The sequence below is a fragment of the Mesoplodon mirus genome (assembly GCF_964341445.2).
Source record: "Mesoplodon mirus genome assembly, chromosome: 7".
In the NCBI taxonomy this organism is placed as follows: Eukaryota; Metazoa; Chordata; class Mammalia; order Artiodactyla; family Ziphiidae; genus Mesoplodon; species Mesoplodon mirus.
In genome coordinates this window covers 25,384,205-25,409,357 of record NC_138983.1, presented here as the reverse complement: position 1 = coordinate 25,409,357, position 25,153 = coordinate 25,384,205, and the positions used below count along the sequence as shown (strand labels likewise).

At 36.4% G+C, this 25,153-nt stretch overlaps 1 protein-coding gene across 1 annotated transcript in view; it reads left to right on the top strand.

The window, feature by feature from the left end:
• CAPRIN1 (cell cycle associated protein 1) overlaps positions 1-23,943 on the top strand; it is a 34,993-nt gene extending 11,050 nt beyond the window's left edge. The window contains exons 3-19 of the mRNA XM_082627288.1: positions 1,665-1,727; positions 1,842-1,928; positions 4,274-4,512; positions 4,605-4,687; positions 8,135-8,272; positions 9,882-9,934; positions 10,012-10,098; positions 11,213-11,368; positions 11,459-11,567; positions 13,545-13,606; positions 14,085-14,195; positions 14,413-14,562; positions 15,507-15,657; positions 19,957-20,151; positions 20,638-20,738; positions 21,129-21,192; positions 22,737-23,943. Coding sequence (XP_082483414.1) covers positions 1,665-1,727; positions 1,842-1,928; positions 4,274-4,512; positions 4,605-4,687; positions 8,135-8,272; positions 9,882-9,934; positions 10,012-10,098; positions 11,213-11,368; positions 11,459-11,567; positions 13,545-13,606; positions 14,085-14,195; positions 14,413-14,562; positions 15,507-15,657; positions 19,957-20,151; positions 20,638-20,738; positions 21,129-21,192; positions 22,737-22,801 — 1,914 coding nt within the window. The 3' untranslated portion in view covers positions 22,802-23,943. The remainder of the gene's footprint in view (positions 1-1,664; positions 1,728-1,841; positions 1,929-4,273; positions 4,513-4,604; positions 4,688-8,134; positions 8,273-9,881; positions 9,935-10,011; positions 10,099-11,212; positions 11,369-11,458; positions 11,568-13,544; positions 13,607-14,084; positions 14,196-14,412; positions 14,563-15,506; positions 15,658-19,956; positions 20,152-20,637; positions 20,739-21,128; positions 21,193-22,736) is intronic.
• Positions 23,944-25,153: the final 1,210 nt, after the last annotated feature.

Here is a 25,153-nt window from a genome sequence, read left to right as displayed (position 1 = left end):
TGCGTCTCCCTCCCTCCCACCCTCCCTTGAATATCTTCTATTTGTATATTTCTAAATAGCGGAATGCAGATTATAATGCTGTTATTACATCCTAAATCATAATTAAAAACATCTTATTTTTTATTTCTTAAAGAAAAAGTAGCCAACCCTTTAAAAAAAATGAATGAACTGTCTTTGTTCCATCCTCAGAGTGTTTGAGGCAATTGAGCTTGTCTTTTGCACATGGGGTTAGGCCTGTCATACCAGTGTAAAAATCTTGATTTTCATCTGGTAGACTTGAATTTTATATGTGTTTAGTTGGAAGCTTGTTGATTGTGTAAATAGTTCACCTAAATAAAATTGGATAGTTTCATCATCCTTTAATGTTTTAATGATTGTATTGATTTACTTTCAGTATAACTAAGGAATTTTGATAGGCTGTTTCATTTAGGGTAGAATGGCTATGAAAGTTGACTACTGTCTTTTTCTGCTATAAAGAAAATGGATCATTTGACCTAAAACACCTTTCTGGCATTGCTTTTAAACTTGTTTCTGTGCCTCTGAATTTTATCAGACCATTACTTTGTATTTGGTTTCTTCATTATTTTATTATTGCTAAGGGTAAAGTATTATATATGTTTGTAATTTATTGTGATTGTTTAAAAATTTTTTTAATTTTTTTTTAATTTTTAAATTATATTTTTTAAAATAATATTTATTTATTTGGCTGTGCTGGTTCTTAGTTGTGGCACGTGAGATCTTTGTTGTTGTGTGCAGGATCTAGGTCCCTTGCCAGGGATGGCACCCCGGGCCCCTGCATTGGGATCATGGAGTCTTAACCACTGGACCACCAGGGAATTCCGCCTGCCCCCCTCACCCCCCCAATTTAGATTTCAACTTATTAAAACAATATCTGAATTTTTAACTGTGCTTCAGTACCTGAGTATCTCCGCGGGGGGTGGGCAGGGGGTGCTTATCTAATAGTAGTAGCCTAGGAAACCTCCAAAGTTTTCAGCTTAGGGGTGGGCGGGGAGGGAGATGACCTTGAACCAGAGGCTTAACTTCTTCCCCCCACTCTTGCACATTAATTACATCTGTGAGGAAATAACAAAAGCAAAGCTGTTGACTAGTGTACTGTGCCTGTAGGTGATATGATAGCTTGAAATTATTTCAGTTCAAGGGAAATGAATGAGGCATATCAAAGACAATATGCATGTGTGTTTATTCAGGAAAAATAAACTCTTTTATGTCACTTACATGAATTCTTTGGCAGGGGGAGGGAGGGACAAAAATTTAACACTTAATAAAATGTCTGATATGCTCACTTCGGTGTAACTGGGATTTTCACCAAATTGTGGCCCTCACTCATGTGGATGAGTATTATATGCCTGGGCCATCTGATGCATATCTTTTTTGAGAAACCTGAAAAATAAGCAGCGTTTTTTCATTGGCTTATAATAACAGTATTTGGTATCATTCAGCATGGCTGGGGTATTTAAATTCATGTTTTAACTCACAGTTAAAGCTATTTTATATACTAACTTAAACTGTAGTATATCTAAAAAGTACATTTATGGCAAGATTTGAGACAAACTTAGAGAGTTATGTGGGTTTGTTATTTTAGCATGGTTAAGCTGGTATATACTTTCAGTATGGAATATAATTTTTTTTTTCTTTTAATATAGGGCAAGCTTGATGATTATCAGGAACGAATGAACAAAGGGGAAAGGCTTAATCAAGATCAGCTGGTAAAGATGTTATATTTTTTATTAAGATTTTATGCTCATTAATTTTAATAAGAAAATTAATTTTGTGTTTCTTTGTGTTTCCAGTAAAGTCGGGTTCTTTCTTTGTTATTTTAGGATGCTGTATCTAAGTACCAGGAAGTCACAAATAACTTGGAGTTTGCAAAAGAACTACAGAGGAGTTTCATGGCATTAAGCCAAGATGTAAGTAAAAAATAGCATATATGTTTATGAAATATTAAAAATGAGGAGGGCAGAAAATTTTATTTGTCTCTTCGAGTTAATTGCATTACTGTTGATAAGCTGTCTGCAAGGGGGAGAGGATTGGATCCAATTATATCTAAGATGCTTTTCAATTCTGTAAAGTTTAGTGTAACACCTGAAAGATGCCTTTTAAAAGGACTGAGTTTCATATATGACAGACATGTATCGTTGGTTTAAAAAATTATCTATGCAAATATAACAGCCTTCTGTATATGCGGGATCTTCATCCAAGGTTCGAAATCCTAGGTTGGTTGAATCTGCAGATACAGAGTGCGGACTGTAAGGGACTTGGAACATCCATGGATTTTGGTATCCACGGTGGGTGGGGTGGGGGGTGGTCCTGGAATTGATTCCCCTTGGCTACGGAGAGATAACTGTATAAACGTGATAGACATTTATCTTCCATGTATTCCTTTATGCCTCATGACTATATTACAATCCCATGAACTATCAGAAAATAAAGAGACCTGTTGATATAATGGGTAACTACTTTCTCCATAGAGATCTTAAGGGGTGTGGCCGACTAATATATTGCGCTTGTATCAACTCTTGATCCAACGAAGTGGTGTGTTTTTCGCCAAACATCTTTTGATGTGACAGAAGCCTTTGGGAGCAGGATAAAACTAAATATGAGCAAAGTCAAATAATTTGTTGAAAGTTGAGACCAGAAAATTAATATCCTTCTGAATTAGTGTTAGCTTATTTGGAGAAAGGCTTATAACAACGTTGAAATTTAAAGTTGCCTCTGATTTGGTGAAATGAATAAACAAAACAGTTTATTATGTGATGAGAGACAATGCAGTACAGAGGTGAAGAGTTCTGATTGGAACCAAACTGCCTGATTTGAATCCTGATTCTGCCACTTTTACTTAATAGCTGTATGACTTTGAAAGAGTATACCTGTATCGGTCAGGGTTTTCCAGAGAAACAGAGCCAGTAGGGTAGAAAGGAAAGGATGGGCGAAGAAGAGAGAGGGGAGAGGCAGTAATAGTGCCTCATTATAGGGTTGTGCTTGTAACAGTAAAAATGACGGTAATAGTGCCTACCTCATTATAGGGTCATGCTTATAACAGTATTTGATGCATAACTAATCTATTTCATGCACTTAATATTATTGTTACTTATTAAATTTGATTAAAGGTGGAAAATATTGATACCCCTCAAAACAGAGTAAGGGAAATTTAATTTACACCCAAATAGGGATTTGTTCCACTTAGCTTAGATCAGAGCCTCAGGCTTGATGAACCCTGCCCAATTTCTTGTTTCTGATTTAAAAAAAAAATATGGGTCACAGAAGTAGAATTGCTATGTACAATTTAATATAGAATCTATTTTGAACCTACTGTCACTATGTAAATGAAAATACTTGTATCCTCCTTTGCTTCTTTTTTTAACACTGGTGTTTTCAGGAACTTTTCACTGGGCCTTTAACTTCATGGCAGTCCTTTTATTGAACTCTGATCCTTTGTTGCACTTTCCACAGTTATTAAACACTTTTTTTTGTTTTGCATTCAAGAGCTTCTTTAACCTAGTTCCAGCCTACCTTTTCTAGTCTTCATAGTCTTCCCTACTTGAACTCCTCATTTCATCCGAAGTGGCTTTCTTTATTATCTTACTTCTTTTGCGTTCCTGACTTATTTTCTCATTCCTGCCTTTCTTCCTAGAATGGAAGCGGTGGATTGTTGGGATGAGAAGGTAGTAGTGGGTTTGACATCTTCTTGCGAGTCAATAGTAGGCAATTGAAACTAGTATTTTGAACCATTTTTTCATAGAGATAGACATAGATAAGATTTTTTTTTTTATTGTGGCTGTGGTTCGGTTTTTTTTAATTGTCTCAGAACCTTAATTAAAATTTTTAGTTTTTATACTTTTTATTATGGAAAATTTTAAAACTAAAGAAAAGACTATAATGAACTCACATTTACCTATACCTAGCTTTTACAATTACCATGATTTCATGGGCAGTTATATTTCGTCTATACTCACACCTACTCCCTTGCTCCCTGCCTGCTAGATTATTCTGAAGCAAATCCCCAATATATTGTTTCATTGATACCATTTCCATAGTGTAATACCTTCTAGGAAAAGATGTATTTTGAATTTCTAACAGCTACTTAAAACAGATTATTTATTAAATTGTTTTTAAGTTGGGAGTCATTCTTTTGTATATCAGGGTCACATTTAACTCAATGAATGAAATATGTCTTATTTACATTGGACCTGAAATTGATGTAAAGGAGTTTCGTAAAACTTATTTCTACGTCTATGTTTATATTCTTATGCAGATTCAGAAAACAATAAAGAAGACAGCACGTCGGGAGCAGCTTATGAGAGAAGAAGCTGAACAGAAACGTTTAAAAACTGTGCTTGAGCTGCAGTATGTTTTGGACAAATTGGGAGATGACGAAGTGAGAACTGACCTGAAGCAAGGTTTGAATGGAGTGCCAATATTGTCTGAAGAGGAATTGTCGTTGCTGGATGAGTTCTACAAATTAGCAGACCCTGAACGGGACATGAGCTTGAGGTATAGTGGTATTTGATAATAAAAATTTCTAAATGTTGTGTTGAGTAGACAACCAAAAGGTAATTAACTAGCTGTTTTATTATTATTATAAGGTTGAATGAGCAGTATGAACATGCCTCCATTCACCTGTGGGACTTGCTGGAAGGGAAGGAAAAACCTGTATGTGGAACAACCTGTGAGTATCACTGACAACTTTTGATTTTGTGACTAAGAATCTTTAAAATTTAATGTAAAATAGATAGCTAGTGGGAAGCAGCTGCATAGCACAGGGAGATCAGCTCCATGCTTTGTGACCACCTAGAGGGGTGGGATAAGGGAGGGTGGGAGAGAGAGGCAGGAGGGAGGGGATATGGGGATATATGTATACGTATAGCTGATTCACTTTGTTATAAAGCAGAAACTAACACACCATTGTAAAGCAATTATACTCCAATAAAGATGGTTTTTTTTAAAAAAAAAAAGTCAAATTCATAGAATCAAAGAAGGAAATGGTATTTTCCAGGGGCTGGGGGGAGGGGGAATGGGGACTTACTAATCACTGGGCATAAAGTTTCATTCAAGCAAGATGAATAAATTCTAGAGGTCTGCTGTACAACATTGCACCTGTAGTCAACAATAATATATGGTACACTTAAATTTTGTTGAAAAAAAAATTTGTTAAAAGGTAGATCTCATGCTAAGTGTTCTTTCCACAATAAAATAAAATAAAAATAAATATTAAATTTTAGAACTGTGTAAATAACGTTAATCCACTGTTTACTTTTTGGTTTATTTCCTTTTTGTATCTTTTCATTTGTTTATTTTTTGCAATTTTTTTTGTGTAAGTCAAAACACCAGCATCAACCAATCAAAAATCTATAAAGATGGGAGTCCTAAATTAACATGGTTTTGTTCATAACTTATTCTGCTTGAGGTGGACAGATTAATACCAAATTGACTTTCAGTGTTTTTGGTATTAGATGGGGACTGGTTTTCCCTTACAGATGAAATTTTGTGAAAAACATTTACTGCACCCCATACATTCTACTCATGGTCATTGCCTTAGTCTATCTTTAGTTTTTCTTAAACTTCTGCCAATTTGGGACATTCATTTTTTTCTGTGTTTTTAAAAAAGCTAATATCTAGGCCAGTATTCTATATGTGAACTCCTTAACTGTAAATACGCAGTTGTATGTTGATTTTTTTTTTAAAAAAATATTTTTAAGTTACACTACCTCAGTAAATTAGGAATCTTAGATTTTAACCCCTTAGTAAATCAGGGAATAGATTCTTAGCTATTTTTAATGTCGATTTAGGTAAGTAGAGTTTTGAACCCATTAAGGCAAAAATACCCGTTTATACTCTGTTTTTAGCTATTTGGTTGAAAAGAGCTTATACTTTTTTTGGAAAAACTGTATGATGTAATTTGGAGTGTATTTGCTTTAAGGAGATGGGTAAATCAAATATGAGGAACCAATGCTTTTGTGTCTTTTCATGTAAGAAATCATTTTCTTGGTTTGTTAACTTGTGTTGTCTGTATTTCTTCATTAAAAAAAAAGTTTTTGGCTTCTTGATTTTAGTTCTGCTACAAATATGTACTGAATTCCCCACTTGAAGTTTGATTAGAAAGCAGTTGACATGTGTATAAACTTGTTAGCTTCAAAAAGTAGCTTTAGGTCAAGCCTGATAAAATTTTCATGAGCACTATTGAGGAGTAACAAGGGTTAAAGTGTAAGCCGTAGCTTGTTTTGGTGTATTTTCTACCTGGCCTCATCCCTGCATCTGAGGAATGTAACATCTTTATAGTTAATGGAAAGATATAATTTACTCATATTAGTGTTTTTATGTGCATTCAGTTTTCCTAAGTTTTTAAAAAATAGTTCTGAGGCAGGAGATTCTGAAGCGGGAGAAGGAAAACATGTGAAGTGTTCAGCATTCAAAAGTTAATAGTTATTGGGACTGCCCTGGTGGTCCAGTGGTTAAGAATCTGCCTTCCAATGCAGGGGGCGCAAGTTTGGTCCCTGGTAGGGGAACTAAGATGCCACATGCTGCTGGGCAACAGAGCCCGCGCACCACAACTAGAGAGAAGCCTGCGTGCTACAACTAGAGAAGAGTGAAAGATCCCGCATGCCACAATGAAGATCCTGTGTGCTGCAACTAAGACCCGACACAGCCAAATAAATAAATAAACGTGTGTGTGTGTGTGTGTGTGTCTGTGTGTGTGTGTGTGTGTGTGTGTATAACGTTAATATTTATTTACTTACTTATTTATTTGGCTGTGCCGTGCGGCTTGTGGGGTTTTAGTTCCCTGACCAGGGCTTGAACTGGGCCCTCAGCAGTGAGAGCGCAGTCCTAACTACTGGACTGCCAGGGAATTACCAATAGCTTTACTTGTTTGTTTGTTTTTTTAAATATTTACTTATTTGGTTGCATCGGGTCTTAGTTGCAGCTCTCGGGCTCCTTAGTTGTGGCTCGTGAACTCTTAGTTGCGGCATGCGTGTGGGATCTAGTTCCCGGACAAGGGATCAAATCTGGGCCCCCTGCACTGGGAGCGTGGAGTCTTAAACACTGTGACACTAGGGAAATCCCCCTATAGTTTTACTTTTAATAGTATTAATTTTATAATACTTTGATATAACGTCCCTGAAGTTTCATTTTTCTGTATAGTGGCCTATTAATAGTCTTGCTGTACATCTGCTATACAAGACCAGGAAGTGGAGATTAACTCCTGACACAAACCTTCCCCTACCGCCCTGTCCCCTTTACGTACCAAATTCTGACAATTTTATTTGCCTTTTAAATATCTTTTGAATCTACTTCTCTTTCTCTACTTCTCTGCCTTTCAGTTGTCTAATGCAGCCTCTTAACTGAATTCACCATCCATTCCTCTTTAAAATCTTTTAATGGTTTTATTTTAATCACATTTTATATTCGTTTGCCCTTAGTTTGTAAGACCTTGCATATTCTGTCTCTTACCAGTCTCTCCAGACTCATCTTTCCTTATGCTTTTCCTTACTCCCTATGCTCCAGCCACAACGCAGACTTTAATTTTCTTGTATCTGGCACCCTGTGTTCAGGGATTCGTAAATGCTGTTGCCTCTGCCTTGAAACACTTGTTTCCTCTCTACTGCTCATCTTTCAGATCCCAGCTTTTGCAGCCCTTACACCAGAAAAGCCTCTCATGGTCTCTCCCTGATTAGGTCCAGTCCATTGTACTTCTGTGTAGTACTTTTCACAGATGTAATTTTACTGTTTTTGTGAGTATTTGATAACTCTTCTCTATTGGACTGTTTGCTTAGTGAGGGCAGATACTGTATCTTTTACATACCTCTCTGTAGCCCCAGTGCCTAGTTCATTGCTTAACATACAGTTAGGTGCTAAATAAATGCTTATTGAATGAATAAATGATAATTGTTAGCGTTTTTTTGGACTAACTTATTTAAAATACTTAAAAATTTAATACAAGTAATTGCTTGTTCCCTATCATTCTGTAATAAATTTCTGTTGGAATTTAATGGTTTTATGTTTTTAAGTAACAGTTGATGGGGTTTTTTTTCTTGCCACTATATTTTGTAGAACATTGAATCTTTTAAATCAGGCTTCCTCAGATAGTCCAAGACTATAATTAATATTCTGTTTTTAGATAAAGCTCTAAAGGAAATTGTTGAGCGTGTTTTCCAGTCAAACTACTTTGACAGCACTCACAACCACCAGAATGGGCTGTGTGAGGAAGAAGAGGCAGCCTCAGCACCTGCAGTTGAAGACCAGGTAGCTGAAGCTGGTGAGTACTCAGGTGGATATGAGCTTTAGTTTAGGGTCCTGGTTTTACTTTCCTTTGCCACAAGTTCAAGCTATACATTTATTTAGTTATATTTGTACACTTAGATTTTTAAAGAAACTTTAAGCATGACCAAATATCAAGACAAAGCATGTTAAGCATAATTCCCAGAGGCATTAAATATCAGTTGTTTATCTTGTTTTTTAGTTTTATTTTTAAAATTATTTTATTTTTGGCTGTGTTGGGTCCTTGTTGCTGTGCGCGGGCTCTTCTCTAGTTGCGGCGAGCGGGGGCTACTCTTTGTTGCGGTGCGCAGGCTTCTCATTGTGGTGGCTTCTCTTGTTGCGGAGCACGGGCTCTAGGCGTGTGGGCTTCAGTAGTTCTGGCACATGGGCTCAGTAGTTGTGGCTCGCGGGCTCTAGAGCACAGGCTCAGTAGTTGTGGCACACAGGCTTAGTTGCTCCATGGCATGTGTGATCTTCCCGGACCAGGGCTCGAACCTTTGTCTCCTGCATCAGCAGGTGGATTCTTAACCACTGTGCCACCAGGGAAGCCCCTATCTTATTTATGTTGATGACTGTTACAGACTGGTATTTCTGTTGCTGCAGTATTGCTAGGCTGGAGTATGGATAAGGGAGCAACTGTTGTAAGGTTTTTCAAATAGATTTTTGGCTGATGTACGCAAATTTATTGCTGCTTACAATGCCAGTGTATGAGGTGAATGGTATGAGGTTTTGTTCTGTTTTTTTTATGATGGAGTGATTATAACTCCATGATCTTGAACTATAAATTCCTCAGTCACCAGAGATCTATTCTGGCACCTAGCACATCGCTAATAGGTAGGTAAGCATTTACTGTGAGGACTTTTATGATAACGTAAGATGATGAATAAAATTTTGAGTACTATAGGGAGCATTGTTGGAGCATAAATTTTATAATGGGTAAAAGCATGGATTCCAGAATCAGACTGCCTGGATAAAATCTTGGCTACAACACGTATTAGCTGTGTAACTTTGGGCAACTTACTGAACTTCTCTGTACCTCAGGTTCTTCATTTAGGAAGTAATTTGTAAAGTATGTATACAGTGCCTGGCACATGGTAAGCATTAGGTTGAAACTAGAAGGGAACGTTGCACATCAATGGAATTTATGGTTGCAGATCAATATAAGGCAGTAAGGCAGTTTGGGGCTGTGCTGTGAGGCTTGTGGGATCTTAGTTCCCCAAGTAGGGATCGAACCCAGGCCCAGGCAGTGAAAGTGCCGAGTCCTAATCACTGGACTGCCAGGGAATTCCCAAGACATTTTTTTCCCTGCTTACCACTTTTACCAAGTAGATTAAAATGGAGACTAGGATGCTGCTTTATTGGCATTACACTTGATCCAGAATAATTACTATTGAAACTAAAATAATTGTGGAATAAATGGTAAAGAAAACACTTTTTGAATATATTGTTGTAAGAATAATAAAATACAGAAACGTACTGTTAACTATAACTTTGTAAATAAATTCAGACTATGTGATGGTGAACTGTTTACTTATTTGGATTTAAATGAATTGTTAACTTAAAAAAAGTTTTCTTACACTCTTTTGTATCATTTTTTAACCTCTTAGAACCTGAGCCTGCAGAAGAATACACTGAACAAAGTGAAGTTGAATCAACAGAGGTATGATTTTTATTTAATGCTAGCTTTCCCTTTCTGCCTTTCAAACAGAGGTCTCAAACATTTACTTTGCTTTGCAGTATGTAAATAGACAATTTATGGCAGAAACACAGTTCAGCAGTGGTGAAAAGGAGCAGGTAGATGAGTGGACAGTTGAAACAGTTGAGGTAAGAGTTCTCTGTTACAAGGTTGATGTCTTTTGTCTTAAATTAGTAATTCTTATCTCTCCTAAGAACAATTTTAGATTGTTAAGTCTTTTGCATTCTTAGTACCTTTATTAGAATAACAAACTCATTATGTAAGACTGTTCTGTTTAAAAGGTGATTTGTTTGTCTTTGTGGATATTTAATATAATCACTGCTTTGCTGATCCAATTACAAAAAAATATACAAATATCCATTTATAATTTATGGGGTTAATCTGTCTATTAAAGTACATGATTTGTCTGTTATCAGGTTGCTCTATAAAAATCTGGGCTCCCACATGGATAGCCTTCAGAAAGACTACCTTACAGGGGTACGTTGGAGTGTCATCTTAGACTTCTCCTTCACCCTAGTGCTGTTTGGTTACCAGGCTCTGTTAGCTCAGTATTGCTTACAAAGGAAATAGGTTGTGACTTGCCCAGGCTTAACAGATATGACTTGCCCAGGCTTAAAAGCCAGACAGAGGAATATAAATTTGATGTCATAAAAATTAGTGATATTTCTCAGCAGAGCAGGGAATTACTAAAAACAATAATCAGGAGAAATTATTAGAGCTAGAAAAATGACAGTTAGAATGAGCTTTGGCTTTTGTAGCAGTTTTGATGAGGTGATAGAGCTTGATCCTATGGTATTGCCAGAGAGAATGAAATGATAGGAACTCAAAGCTTGATGATAATAATAGCTAACATTTCTTGAATGCTCATTATATATCAGGTACTGAGATAGATATATATTTGATATAGATATATAGGTTTGCTTAATATAGAAGGCTTAACTAACAGTTTAAGCAAAACACATGATTTTAGGAAGTTATCACAGGTAGTCTTTCTTGAAAGCAGTTTACAAGGTAAATCTGAAATGCTACATGGTGACCCTGTGGAATTGGGAACACTGTAGAAATGATAGCATTGATCAGAATGTTAAATTTGGCATAATTTGGTCAGGTTGAATACATTCCAGTCTGCTATTCTGTTTACAGTGTAGGTGGCGTATGTAATTTGGGGACCAGTCATGATGATAATGAGTGGAGCTCTGTCATTCTACCAACCCAGTCTCCTCTCCTTCTCTCCCATTTTAGGTGGTAAATTCACTCCAGCAGCAACCTCAGGCTGCATCTCCTTCAGTACCAGAGCCCCACTCTTTGACCCCAGTGGCTCAGGCAGATCCCCTCGTGAGAAGACAGCGAGTACAGGACCTTATGGCGCAAATGCAGGGGCCCTATAATTTCATACAGGTAGGTGCAGTTTAGTCAAGCACTATGACAGAAGGGTTAAATGTTTACATTATTTAACTTAATTCCATTACATTCTACCTAAACTTGTAGGATTCAATGCTGGATTTTGAAAACCAGACCCTTGATCCTGCCATTGTATCTGCACAGCCTATGAATCCAGCACAGAACATGGACATACCCCAGCTGGTTTGCCCTCCAGGTTAGTAATGATACATGTTTATGTGAGAAATAAAGTATAGAGCCAGTGCTTTCAGGTTTTGTAAAGTTTATGAAAATTAATTTTTTTCTTTTTTAATGCTTAACTTTTAGTTCTTGTATCTTTTATTTTTGTTTATTTATTTTAAAATATTTATTTGTTTGTTTGTTTGTTTACTTTGGCTGCACCGGGTCTTAGTTGTGGCATGCGGGATCTTTGCTGTGGCATGCGGGATCCTTTTTTTTTTTTTAGTTGTGGCATGCGGGCTTCTTAGTTGCGGCATGCGGACTCCCAGTTGCGGCATGTGTGCGGGATCCAGCTCCCCGACCAGGGACCGAACCTGGGCCCCCTGCATTGGGAGCGTGGAGTCCTACCCACTGGACCACCAGGGAAGTCTCTGTATCTTTTAATTCGATGAGAAATGTTACTGTTTTTTCCTGTAATATGAATAATTTCTGTAGTTCCATCGTTGGTGGTGGTGGATTTTTTTTTTTTTGGTAACTTTATTGGCATACAGATATACAGAAAAGTACATATAAATTTATAGCACAGTGAGTTTTCACAAACTTGAACATGCCAGCACCCAAAAGTGGAACTTTACCAGTACCCCCAGAAGCCTACTTGTGTTCCCTTTTAGTCAGTAGTTACCTCTCTCCTTGCCCCATTAGTAACCACTTCCTGACTTGTAAAACTGTAGACCTGTTTTGCTTGTTTTTGTGTATAAATGAAATTTTGCTTGGCTATTTAAATTTCAAAATTAATCTAAGAATAAATCTAGTATTAACAGGTGTCTTTCTCTGAAGGATGATTGCAGCTTTTTAGGAGAATCTCTGAACATTTTATTACTTAAGTAAAAAATGAGATGGAGTGGGTAAAAAATAGTGGAGTGGGTAAGGGAATGCTCAAGAGGAAAGTGGAAGAGAGAGTAAGTTTCAAACTCTTACTAGTCTTACACCATTATTTGAAACAGCAGCATACTAAATATGGTTGGTGCCTTTGTATCAGCTTAAGTGGAGCATCTCTTTAGGACCATTAGTAATTTTGAGTCTTGTTTTTTTCCTGCAGCATGTCAGCATTAAGGGCATAAAAGTGGAACCATGTAAAGTAACACATTTAATGTTGTTAATCTTAAGTGACATAAAAGGAGTTGCTGGTAATAGCATGTTTAATGAACACAGTTAATATGGTTAAGGTAGTTAGGATTTCTCTAAAGTAAAGGGAGCTCATATCTCTACCAAGAGTTAGAAAACAGATCAGTGTTCATTTTTTGAGCTCTACCAGAGGAAGAAAATGCATAGTTTTCTTAGCTGCGCCAGTCAACACATTCAGCACTGATGTAACCTGTAAAGCTGTTTAGATGTTCAGGTAAGGCTGAGTTCACTAGACTCTCCCGTGAAAACGGATGATTTCCAAATGGCTAACGAAAGATACTGTATTTTTGATTATCTGTCTAACGGTGATTTGGGAGAGTAGTGGAAGGATGGTGAGAGTTGGCAATAATACGCACATTGAATTGAATATAGGCTTTTTAAAGGTATGTTTTTATTTTTTCCAGTGGAAACATTTGAAATTATATTGAAAGTTGATAATGTTAAAATGTTACTGAATATTATCTAAAAGTTTTGAATAAGAGTAATGCTACTTTATGGTTACTGCTTTAAAAGGCTCTTTGTGGGTAACATTAGCATTGATTCTTACCATTCTACTCTATACCTCTTCATTAGTACTGTCTCACTAACACTTTGCAAAACAAAGTGAAGGCCATTGTGACAGTTGACTTACAATGACTATCAATTAATCGAAAATGCTCACTTGAAAGCTAAAATCCTGCCTATACTTCCCCATTTATTTTCATGATTGCTGAAAAGTTTATATAGGATTTGGCTATAGAAAATTGACTTTAAAGAGCAAGTAAAGGTATTTAGACATCTCTGAAGAAATTTGATTTTGTATGACAGTATTTTTTGATCAATTTTGCAGTTCATTCTGAATCTAGACTTGCTCAACCTAATCAAGTTTCTGTACAACCAGAAGCTACACAGGTAAGAGTGATATAAATATTTTTGCAGGTTTTTGTTTTTAATCACTTCTTGGGTCTCTTTCTTAGTTAGCTTATGAAAACCAGGTAGGAATTTGATAAGTGTCCAAGTCTGGCATGGGTAGCTAGGTATCAGCCTTTATTTCCATCTTTACATTTATTTTTCTTTTGATGAACTAAAAAAGTTTTTTTGTTAATTCTTGTGTTTTATAATTATAATGAAGGAAGAAGGTTTTTAATTTTGAACTGAGAATTTGAGAAGACATTTTAGATTTCATAATTTTAAAACTTAGTGTAGATGTTATCTACATTTGTGGGGAGCTTCATAACTGGACTAGGGTTTATTTAACTTTGAGCTTTAATAATATATTTTTGCAGTTGTTAGGTTTTATAGTCTCTTTATCATATCTATTTCTTAGCCCTGTATGTATTAAAGGTGGTTTATAACAGAATGAAGCTTTGATTTCTTTACTTCTTTGTAGGTTCCTTTGGTTTCATCCACAAGTGAGGGATATACAGCATCTCAACCCTTGTACCAGCCTTCTCATGCTACCGAGCAACGACCACAAAAGGAACCAATTGACCAGATTCAGGCAAGTTCTGTTACCAGGGCATGTAAACTTGATGAGGCAATTATACATGAATTGGGTGGAGGTAAATAACTGTTAATATAGTGTCTCTTTGTTTTGGACCCAGTGCACGCACTGTAGTATTTTTGTTTCATAAAATAGTTGAGCTTGTTAACATATGTATGGGTAGTAGACTTGGCTTAGTTTACCACTAAAGTGCGATTATTCACTTTGTGTTTAGGCAACAATCTCTTTAAATACAGACCAGACTACAGCAGCATCATCCCTTCCTGCTGCTTCTCAGCCTCAGGTGTTCCAGGCTGGTACAAGCAAACCTTTACATAGCAGTGGAATCAATGTAAATGCAGCTCCATTCCAATCCATGCAAACGGTAAGCAAATTAATTCAGCTAACATTAAGTGCCTGCTGTGTACTGTCTTCATGCTAGGGCCTCAACAGAAAGTCTTTATTTAACTTTGTGCTTGAGTCTGCATCTACCCTAACTGTAGGGTATATTTAATTGAACACAAACTCTCATTTTTTTCTGGTCCCAGAGATAAATTTGAGTCTTAGGAGTTATGTGCCCATGTCTTCTTGTTTTGTAGTTTCACCGTTTTGATTTGATTAACAAAATTTTAAACATGGAGAAAAGTAGACTAGTATAACATCTATTATATATATATAGATCATTACCTAGATTTAGCAACTGTTTACACTTTGCCATATTGGCTTAATCTTTTATTTTACTGAAGTATATCTCAAAGTAAAGTAATGGACATTATGATACTTCACCCTGGTTCTTCAGGAAGCATCTCTAAATTGCAGAATTTCTAGAAAATAATGCTAATGAAGATACTGTGATTGACGGGATACAGCCAAAACAGTGCTCACAGGAAAATTCAGAGTTAAATGCTTAAGATATAATTTTTGATTAAAATATCAATAAAGATAAAATAATTAAAGTTCTTAGATTTAATTCCTGTAAGTGATATTTTATCAGGGGCTTGCATCTTTTAGAAAGATGTCTCACTTATAATAGCATTTCCAAGGCTTCTGATTATATGTCTTTTTAGATTTTTAGTCCCCATTTATACTCTGCTTTAAGTGCTGTATGGTATATATGTATCTTCGACATTGAAGTGCATGAACTGAGGGGTGTGTGTGTGTGTGTGTGTGTGAGAGAGAGAGAGAGAGAGAGAGATGTCTGAGACTTCTGTAATGGTCTTTGTTATGTTTCAGGTAAAACCAGAATTGAGATCTGCCATGGCCATGTTAAAAGCAGGGAAATGATTAGCATGAAGGGAAGAACTAATCATTTACTTTATTTACTTATAGGTGTTCAATATGAATGCCCCAGTTCCTCCTGTTAATGAACCAGAAACTTTAAAACAGCAAAGTCAGTACCAGACCAGTTATAACCAGAGCTTTTCCAGTCAGCCTCACCAAGTAGAACAAACAGAGCTTCAGCAAGAACAGCTTCAAACAGGTAGGCAAACCAGTGTCACCTCCTTGACTACTTGCTTTGCAGTGCAGTTATTGACAGTGTTAGGAGAGAGTTTGGACTTCTGAGTGGCAGTGTCCAAGAGTTTTTGTTTTGGTAGTAGATCATATGAATTTTTCATTGCTGATCCTGAGTAAAATCAAGCCCATATTTGCTGTATGTGAATTATTGCAGCTTTTGGAGGCTTTATGCCCATTTTCCCTTGGTTAGTGAGTTTTCATAATATCCTATCCTATTTCATTATGTGATTTTAGCAGAATTAAACTTGTTATTCAAATTGTGATCAACTTTGCTCTTAATTGCTAATTATTTGAAGCCTGTTGGCATGATACCTGGCAGGAAGTTGGTTATACAAAATTAAGCAGTAAAGGAGTTGGTGTGGCTGCATTTGGTGGACTAGGTTGAAACAAGGTCCTTGTTGGCAAGTAAGGTCATAATTTGGCCAGTTGTCATACCTATCACAGTTATAATGTGGATATAGATATTTTAGATTTCTTACATTTGTAAGACATAAATAGCTTTTTTAGGTCTTTGGTTATTTAATTCTTAAGATATTTAATTGGAATCCCACAACAAGCTAGCAAACCCTACTAAGAACCATAGGAGTTAATACTTTAACTTTACTGGACTGACTGATGTGAGTAACTGGACTGACTGATGTGAGTAACTATCTCTAATTGTCTAATTTCTTGACAGACCTGGGTCAACATTGATTTTTCTTATATATCACCGTAGTATTCAGCATCACTAATCAGGGAGGTTGAATCAACCACAGTCTGACAGAAATTTGGCAGTTATGCTATCTGTGTTTTTGAATGATAAAACTGGACTTCTTGTTCTCAGGCTCCTTTAATTATTCATTGCCATGTACAGGCGTACCTTGAGGATATTGCAGGTTCGGTTCCAGACCACTGCAATAAAGCAAATATCTCAAAGTGAGTCACGTGAAATTTTTGGTTTCCTAGTGCATATAAAAATTCTGTTCACACTATACTATAGCCTATTAAGTGCGCAATAATAGCATTATGTCTAAAAAAACAGTGTACATGACTTAATTAAAAAATACTTTATTGTCAAAAAATGCTAACCATCCTCTGAGACCTCACTGAGTCATAGTAGTAACATCAAAGATCGCTGATTACAGATCACCATAACAAATATAATAATGAAACAGTTTGAAATATTGCAAGAAATACCAAAATGTGACCCAGAGACATGAAATGAGCAAGTGCTGTTGGAAAAATGGTACTAATAGACTTGCTCCACACAAGGTTGCCACAAACCTTCAATTTGTAAAAACAAAACAAAACAACAAAAAAAAACGCAGTGTCTGTGAAGAGCAATAAAGAGAAACACAATAAAACGAGGCATGCTTGTATTCATAAGTTGGTTGTGGAGTGGATATATTTGGTGCCTTTAGACATTATGCTAACATGCTAGCTGTTTTATCTTTTTTTCAGATGGTGTAATGAAATTAAAAATTACTATATATCATTTGATTTGGTTAGTTTGGCCCTTTGTGCCAGTTGATTTCAAGCTATCTTGTTCTTATATTCTACTTGACATTACTAATTGACTGTGAAGCACTGGACTAGATAACCTTTTGTTACCATTTCAAAATACACATTATTTATGAAACTTAACTTCATAACATTTACAGATATTTTCAGTAAAAAATCAAATCGGCCCGTCTGCTTTGCTCAAACACCTCCACCCTACCACTCTGATCTGGGCAGCCGTCAGCTCTTATCTGGAATATTGCCGTTGTCTCCCTTGACTCTTATTTTAGTCCAGTCTGTTCTCCACACAGTAGCCAGAGTGATTATTTTAAAATGTAAATCAGATGTCTGTCTCCTGTTCAGAACCTCCCAGTGACTGTCAATTACATTTAGAAAAGAAATCCAAAGTCTTTACCTTGGTTTACAAGATCCATGATCTGGCCTCTGCCTTGATTCTGTTGTATATCCTATTTTCTTCCTTATGTGCCCATACCAGCCACAAACACAAATTCTTTCCTTTCTCATGGCCTTTACACTTCCTTTCCTTTCTTCCACTGATGTTTGCATGGCTTGCTTCTTGACTTGTAGGTCTATGCTCAGATATCACCTCACAGAGACCTTCCTTCATGTCTTGTCCAAATGTAATGTGCTCACTTGGTCACTCATTTATCCTACTTGGTGTTTTTCTTCATCACTTATTACCTGATACAGTATAGATGTTTTTACTTGTATGTATATTTTGTTTACTTATTTCCCATTATTAAAACTTCCTTATGGGCAAAGATTATGTGTTGGCAGCTAACTCATCCCTTGTGTCTAGGACCAGGCCTGGCAGGTTGAGGGCATTCTGATATTTGTTGAACAAGGCAGTGTATCCCATCATTCCAGAAATTTTGTTTTAATCTGAATTAGTATCTAGTCAGGAACAACATAAAAAAAGCATCTGGCAAGGATCTTTGGCTATTTTTTATGGACTAGTGTTTATGCTTTACACGCACTCAAATAGGAATTCTGGTATTTTTAAATAAAGATCACCCCTTAATTGTTCTACTTTGAGTATCTTGCAGTGAGATTTGACCAAAAAGCGTAATAGAATTCTTATTGATAAAAAGTGAGTCGAAAATTCAGTTCTTCTACTTTTTACTTGTATATGAATGAATCTTTTTATTTAAAAAAAATTTTATTATGTTTTGGCCATGGCGCATGGCATGTGGGATCTTAGTTCCCCCACCAGGGATTGAATCCATGCCCACTGCAGTGAAAGTATGGAGTCCTAACCACTGGACCACCAGGGAATTCCCTGAATGAATCTTTTTAGATAGAAAATGTTACTGGTACTTGTGATATTTGCTTATAAATTTAAATTTTGGGAATGTAGTAAAAGGTAATTTACGTAGAAAGAGCACACTGTGAATAGTATATCTGGTCCATTACATAGTTCAAAAAGGAGCCATGACCCCTTCTGTTCCTAGGCATTCTCTAGCTTTTTCATTGCAAAATATCATTCGAAGAACTAATAAATGTGGGTTTCTTGAGGTTATAAAATAGCTCAGCTAAATATTTTCAAGACTCACATCACCTTTTCTCTCTGCCCAAACACGGGAGATTTGGGCTGACTAAAGGCTGCTGACTGTTTTTGTTCCTGGGGTGTGGGCCTTCCTTTGGTCTATACCTTCCTCACCTCCCAAAGATACTGTTAGCACTGTTTTTTCTCCCCTGTAAATTATGAACATTGGGGTGATACCTGAAATGTACCTTGGTATTTCATTTTTGAAGGTTTCTAGATTTTAGACTTCTCCCCATTGTGGAAGGAGGAGGGGGTATAAGATAGTGTGGACCTTCTAGAACCTTCCCTTCACTCCAGGGGGTTGAGTGCCAGTGTGAGTACCATTTAACTGTCTTCTAAATTGGCTGTGCTTTAAAAGTACTTGAAATGTACTCAAGTATTAGGGTGGGGTGTAAGTTGAAGGCCTCTCTCTGCTAATTTATCTTTGTAATTGAGTATTCTAGCATATAGCTGCTTAGCTATGGGAGAGTATGTTTTTGTATGTTTTAATAAGTATCAAGGAAAATTTAAAAGAATAAGAAAACTACCAGTAGGAACTTTATAATGAAATAATTAAATGGTACAAAAGTGTTTCAGTACGTAAGATCTTTTGACTGTTGCGGGTCTCTTGTGCTATAAGCAGATGCCTCTCAGAAGATGTTTAATAATATAGCCTTTCGGACTTCCCTCGTGGCGCAGTGGTTGAGAGTCTGCCTGCCGATGCAGGGGACACGGGTTCGTGCCCCGGTCTGGGGAGATCCCACATGCCGCGGAGCGGCTGGGCCCGTGAGCCATGGCCGCTGAGCTTGCGCGTCCAGAGCCTGTGCTCCGCAACGGGAGAGGCCACAACAGTGAGAGGCCCGCATACCGCAAAAAAAAAAAAAAAATAATAATAATAACAATAATAATAATATAGCCTTTCAAGTCATTTGGAAGGATAGAATTGTGTGCTCTCACTCAATGTGTGCTTTCAAAGGTTTGGAATTTGTTGGAGAATTTTATTCCCTTTAGCTTAATACAGGAGAAAGACAGGGACTTCACTGATGTGTAGTTTTCCCTATTGTTAATATGAAAATTTAAAGACAGAATTAAACTTTGAGGAAACTGTGTAAGACATTTCTTAAACCAGAAAGCATGTAGGAAATCAGACAAATTGTAATGAGCTGTGTGTGTGTGTATATATCTGTGTGTGTGTGTGTGTACATATGTATGTATGTTTTTTTTTTTTTTCTTTTATAGTGGTTGGCACTTACCATGGTTCCCAGGACCAGACCCATCAAGTGACTGGTAACCACCAGCAGCCTCCCCAGCAGAACACTGGATTTCCACGTAGCAGTCAGCCCTATTACAACAGTCGTGGTGTGTCTCGTGGAGGCTCCCGTGGTGCTAGAGGCTTGATGAATGGATACAGGGGACCTGCTAATGGATTCAGAGGTAAAAACAAAAACAAAAAAAACCCAGAAAGCAAGTTCATGTTCTTTTCTGACTTGCACAATATATAGAAATACGTCATATGATTTTTAGGAAAAATATGTCTCTCTCTGCATTAGCTTCTTACGTACAACATAAACATTTTTAGTATGTGTTGATACCGTCATTTAAATTGGCAAAATTGGGACTGAGTTTTTTTGTATGTATAAAACCCATGTCTACCACTGTCCTGTAGGGGATATTGCTTTCTATAAATTTTCAAACCTTATGGAGATTTTTTGTTATTTTTTTGTGTGTATGTGCATGGATGGGTGAAAATTTTATCATCTAAGGCAGTTAATGTATAAACAGATTGGATCAGGATAAGAGATTAGTTTGAATAACTAGCATAGTTTACAATTTTTCAGTTTTTCCCTTGGTCAGTAATGAGAAAGTAAAAATTCCCTTTGAAGATAAGAAAGTTGTTTTTTTTCTTGTCCTAAATTTTAGGAGGATATGATGGTTACCGCCCTTCATTCTCTAACACTCCAAACAGTGGATATACACAGTCTCAGTTCAGTGCTCCCCGGGACTACTCTGGCTATCAGCGGGTAGGTAAAATTGTTATAAAATATAAATCTGACTTAAATACCCCAGTGAAAGGGACTAATGTAGTTGCTTGATGCACTTGAGCAACTAAGTAATTTGGGGCTAATTTTGTACCTTGTACAAGGTACTTCCTTATGGAGAATGATGACTTTTGCTTTTCTTAGCACTCAGTATAGGTATTCATTTAATAGAGGCTGGTAAAAACAGTGATTTTTAAGAGCTGAGAAATACAAGTACGATTAAATAATAACTTGTAGTAATGTTATATTTAAATGTCTAAAAGAATAAGAAAGAATTCTGTATTCTACAAGTGTTAGACTGTAAGAATAGAGATAGATGGGTAAGCATTAAAAAATTGCCTTTTCTTCAGTACTAACTAGCTTGTCTTTTAGGATGGATATCAGCAGAATTTCAAGCGAGGCTCTGGGCAGAGTGGACCACGGGGAGCCCCACGAGGTAATATTTTGTGGTGGTGATCCTAGCTCCTAAGTGGAGCTTCTGTTCTGGCCTTGGAAGAGCTGTTCATAGTCTGCATGTAGGTTACATGTTAGGAATACATTTATCATTTCCAGACTTGTTGCTAGGGATTAAATGAAATGCTCTGTTTCTAAAACTTATCTTGAACCCAAATTTAATTTTTTGAATGACTTTCCCTGTTACTATATAAACTGTCTTGAAAACTAGAACATTTCTCCTCCTCAGAAAAAGTGTTTTTCCAACTGCAAATTATTTTTCAGGTCCTAAAACCTGCTAAATGTTTTTAGGAAGTACTTACCAAAACATTTTTGTAAGACATTTTTGGAATGAGATTAAACATTTATATAAATTTATTATTCCTCTTTCATTTTTCAAACATGCATATTATATTTTAGGGCCAGAAACCCTTTAATGGCCGGATAAGCCATAGTTACATTTAGAGAACCATTTAGAAGTAATAGAACTAATTGAAATTTCAATGCCTTTTGGACCATTATTAGTGATATAAATGTCAAATTATTTCTGACTTTGAAACAAAACCTCCAAATTCCTAACTTACAGAACTATACTTAAAAATTATAGGTTTTAAGAGTTTTTGGCTTTTGTCTATTACCATAGGAAAACGACTTACTATTTGGGCAGGAAGTCAATCTATGTAACAATTAGAGGTATCGTTTCATATGGTCTGAAGTTCTAAATGGTTCTCTGATTGGAGGGAAGTAAACTTGAATAGATTTCCTCTAGATATTGGCCATAACATGTATAAATTGTATGTTAAGGAGGAATTACAAAGTACTTTGATTTCAATGCTAGTAGCAACTGGCCAGCAAAAAGGGTGCATTTTTTTTTTAAATTATGGATCACTTGAGAATTACTGACTTGAAGTATCAAAGGATATTTGCATGTGAATGTGGGTTATGTTCTTCTTTCTCACCTTGTAGCATATTCTATGAAAGTTGAGTTGACTGGTAGCTAAAAATCTGTTTTAACAGCATGTAAAAAGTTACTTTATCTGTTACAAGTCATTATACAATTTTGAATGTTATGTAGTTTCTTTTTAACAGTTTAGGTAATAAGGTCTGTTTTTCATTCTGGTGCTTTTATTAATTTTGATAGTATGATGTTACTTACTTCCTGAAATGTAAGCTAGAGTGTACACTAGAATGTAAGCTCCATGAGAGCAGGTACCTTGTCTGTCTTCACTGCTGTATCTATTTCCAACGCCTGATGACAGTGCCTGGCACATAGTAGGCACTCAATAAATACTTGTTGAATGAATGAATGAATGAGTACTGGTGGAATACTCCATTAGCTCTACTCTTCTTTTAGCTAGAGAACGTGAGCAAATTTGCGCATGACAACTTCCAGGACAGGTGAAACTTGAACACTGAAGAATTGACCTCTTAAACCTAATAATGTGGTGACAAGCTGCCCACATGCTTCTTGACTTCAGATGAAAATCTGCTTGAAGGCAAAATAAATAATATTTGAAAGAAAAACCAAATGCCATTTTTGTCTTCTAGGTCGTGGAGGGCCCCCAAGACCCAACAGAGGGATGCCGCAAATGAACACTCAGCAAGTGAATTAATCTGATTCACAGGATTATGTTTAATCGCCAAAAACACACTGGCCAGTGTACCATAATATGTTACCAGAAGAGTTATTATCTATTTGTTCTCCCTTTCAGGAAACTTATTGTAAAGGGACTGTTTTCATCCCATAAAGACAGGACTACAATTGTCAGCTTTATATTACCTGGATATGGAAGGAAACTATTTTTACTCTGCATGTTCTGTCCTAAACGTCATCTTGAGTCTTGCACATGATACTCAGATTCCTCACCCTTGCTTAGGAGTAAAACATCATATACTTTAACGGGGTGGTATCTCCATAGTTATTTTAAGTGGCTTGGAAAAAGCAAGATGGACTTGACTTTGGATAAAATCTACAAATCAGCCCTATTATTCAGTGGTAATTGACAAAACTATTTCCCTTGAAAGGAAGATGGAAGGAGTGGAGTGTGGTTTGGCATAACGACTGCATTTCACAGCATTTCCAGTTAAATTGGAGCACTGAACATTTAGATGCATACCAAATGATGCATGGGTCCTTAATCACATATAAGGCTGGCTACCAGCCTTAGGGTTTGACACAGCACTGTTCATTCTCTGGCCAGACGACTGTGGTTAAAAACACATGTAAATTGCTTTTTAACAGCTGATACTGTATAAGACAAAGCCAAAATGCAAAATTAGGCTTTGATTGGCACTTTTTGAAAAATACGCAACAAATAAGGGATATAATCTGGATGGCCGCTTCTGTACTTACTGTGAAATATTTAGATACCTTTTTGAACACTTAACAGTTTCTTTGACAATGACTTTTGTAAGGATTGGTACTATATATCATTCCTTATGATGTACATTGTCTGTCACTAATCCTTGGATCTTGCTGTATTGTCACCTAAATTGGTACAGGTACTGATGAAAAATCTCTAATGGATAATCATAACAACCTTGGTCACATGTTTTTCCTGCAGCCTGAAAGTTTTTAAAAGAAAAAGAGATGAAATGCCTGCTGCTACCACCCTTTTAAATTGCTATCTTTTGAAAAGCACCAGTATGTGTTTTAGATTGATTTCCCTATTTTAGGGAAATGACAGTCAGTAGTTTCAGTTCTGATGGTATAAGCAAACAAATAAAACGTGTTTATAAAAGTTGTATCTTGAAACACTGGTGTTCAACAGCTAGCAGCTTATGTGGTTCACCCCATGCCATTAGTGTTCCAAATTTTATGGTTATCTCCAGCAGCTATTTCTGTAGTACTTGCACTTATCTTTTGTCTAACCCTAACTGAATTATCCATTTCTCATGGAGGTCTTTATATTCAAAGTGGTGATTCCTTCCCATAGATGTATAGGGAGAGTCCCAAGTTTGATGAAGAGGACAGTTTAGTAATTTATGTACTGTGTTGAAATTTGTACTAGCAGTTGGAGCACTAGTTCTGTGTGCCTATGAACTTAATGCTGCTTGTTGTATCCCACTTGGACTTCGTGGAGAATTAATCCCACCTGTTAAGCAAAGGCTACTAAGTTAATGGTATTTTCTGTGCAGAAATTGAATTTAGTCTTCAGCCTTTAGCTAAGGAATTTTTCCAGTAGGTGCTCAGCTACTTTAAAAAAAGAAAAACAAAAAACCCCACAAAACCATTCTCAAATGTTCATCGTTAGACAACTGGAGTTTTTGCTGGTTCTGTAACCTACTAAAATGGTTAGGCTATTGAACATTCCACATTCAGAAGTTTTGTAGGGTGGTGGGGAAGCGGGGGGGGGAATCTTCAATGTTTATTTTAAAATAAAAAGTTCTTTTCTCATGTGTGGTTGTGGTACATCATATTGGAAGGGTTATCTGTTTACTTTTGCAAATAAGTATTTCTTCTGCTAGCACCTCCCCTTGTGTGCTTTAAATGACATCTGCCTGGGATGTACCACAACCATATGTTTGCTGTATTTTAGGGGGATAGATAAAATATTTGTGATTCACTGGGTAGTCCCTATAGATGATGTATGCTTACAGTCCTTCTATATATAAAACTAAATTTGCTATCTGTGTAGAAAATAATTTCATGAGATTTAAAATCGAAGTAAGCAAGTTATTTATACAGTGATCTCTATGAATCAGTTCAGAGATGGGATGGAGGAGAAATGCTTTTTAGGTTTCAGACTTCTATGCATTAGTGCAGATGCTGTGAATATGTAAAGGTGTTAGTAGTTTGATTATTTCTATGTATGTTTTTAAAAGAATCGTTTGTTCCTTTTGAGATACTATGCTTTTTTTTTTGGCATTCTACCATTGTAGTCTAAATCTAAAGCTTTTATGCCTCAATTTTATGCCTCAATTCAGACTATATTTTTTAAAGCAGTGCCTCATTATGGGGCAGA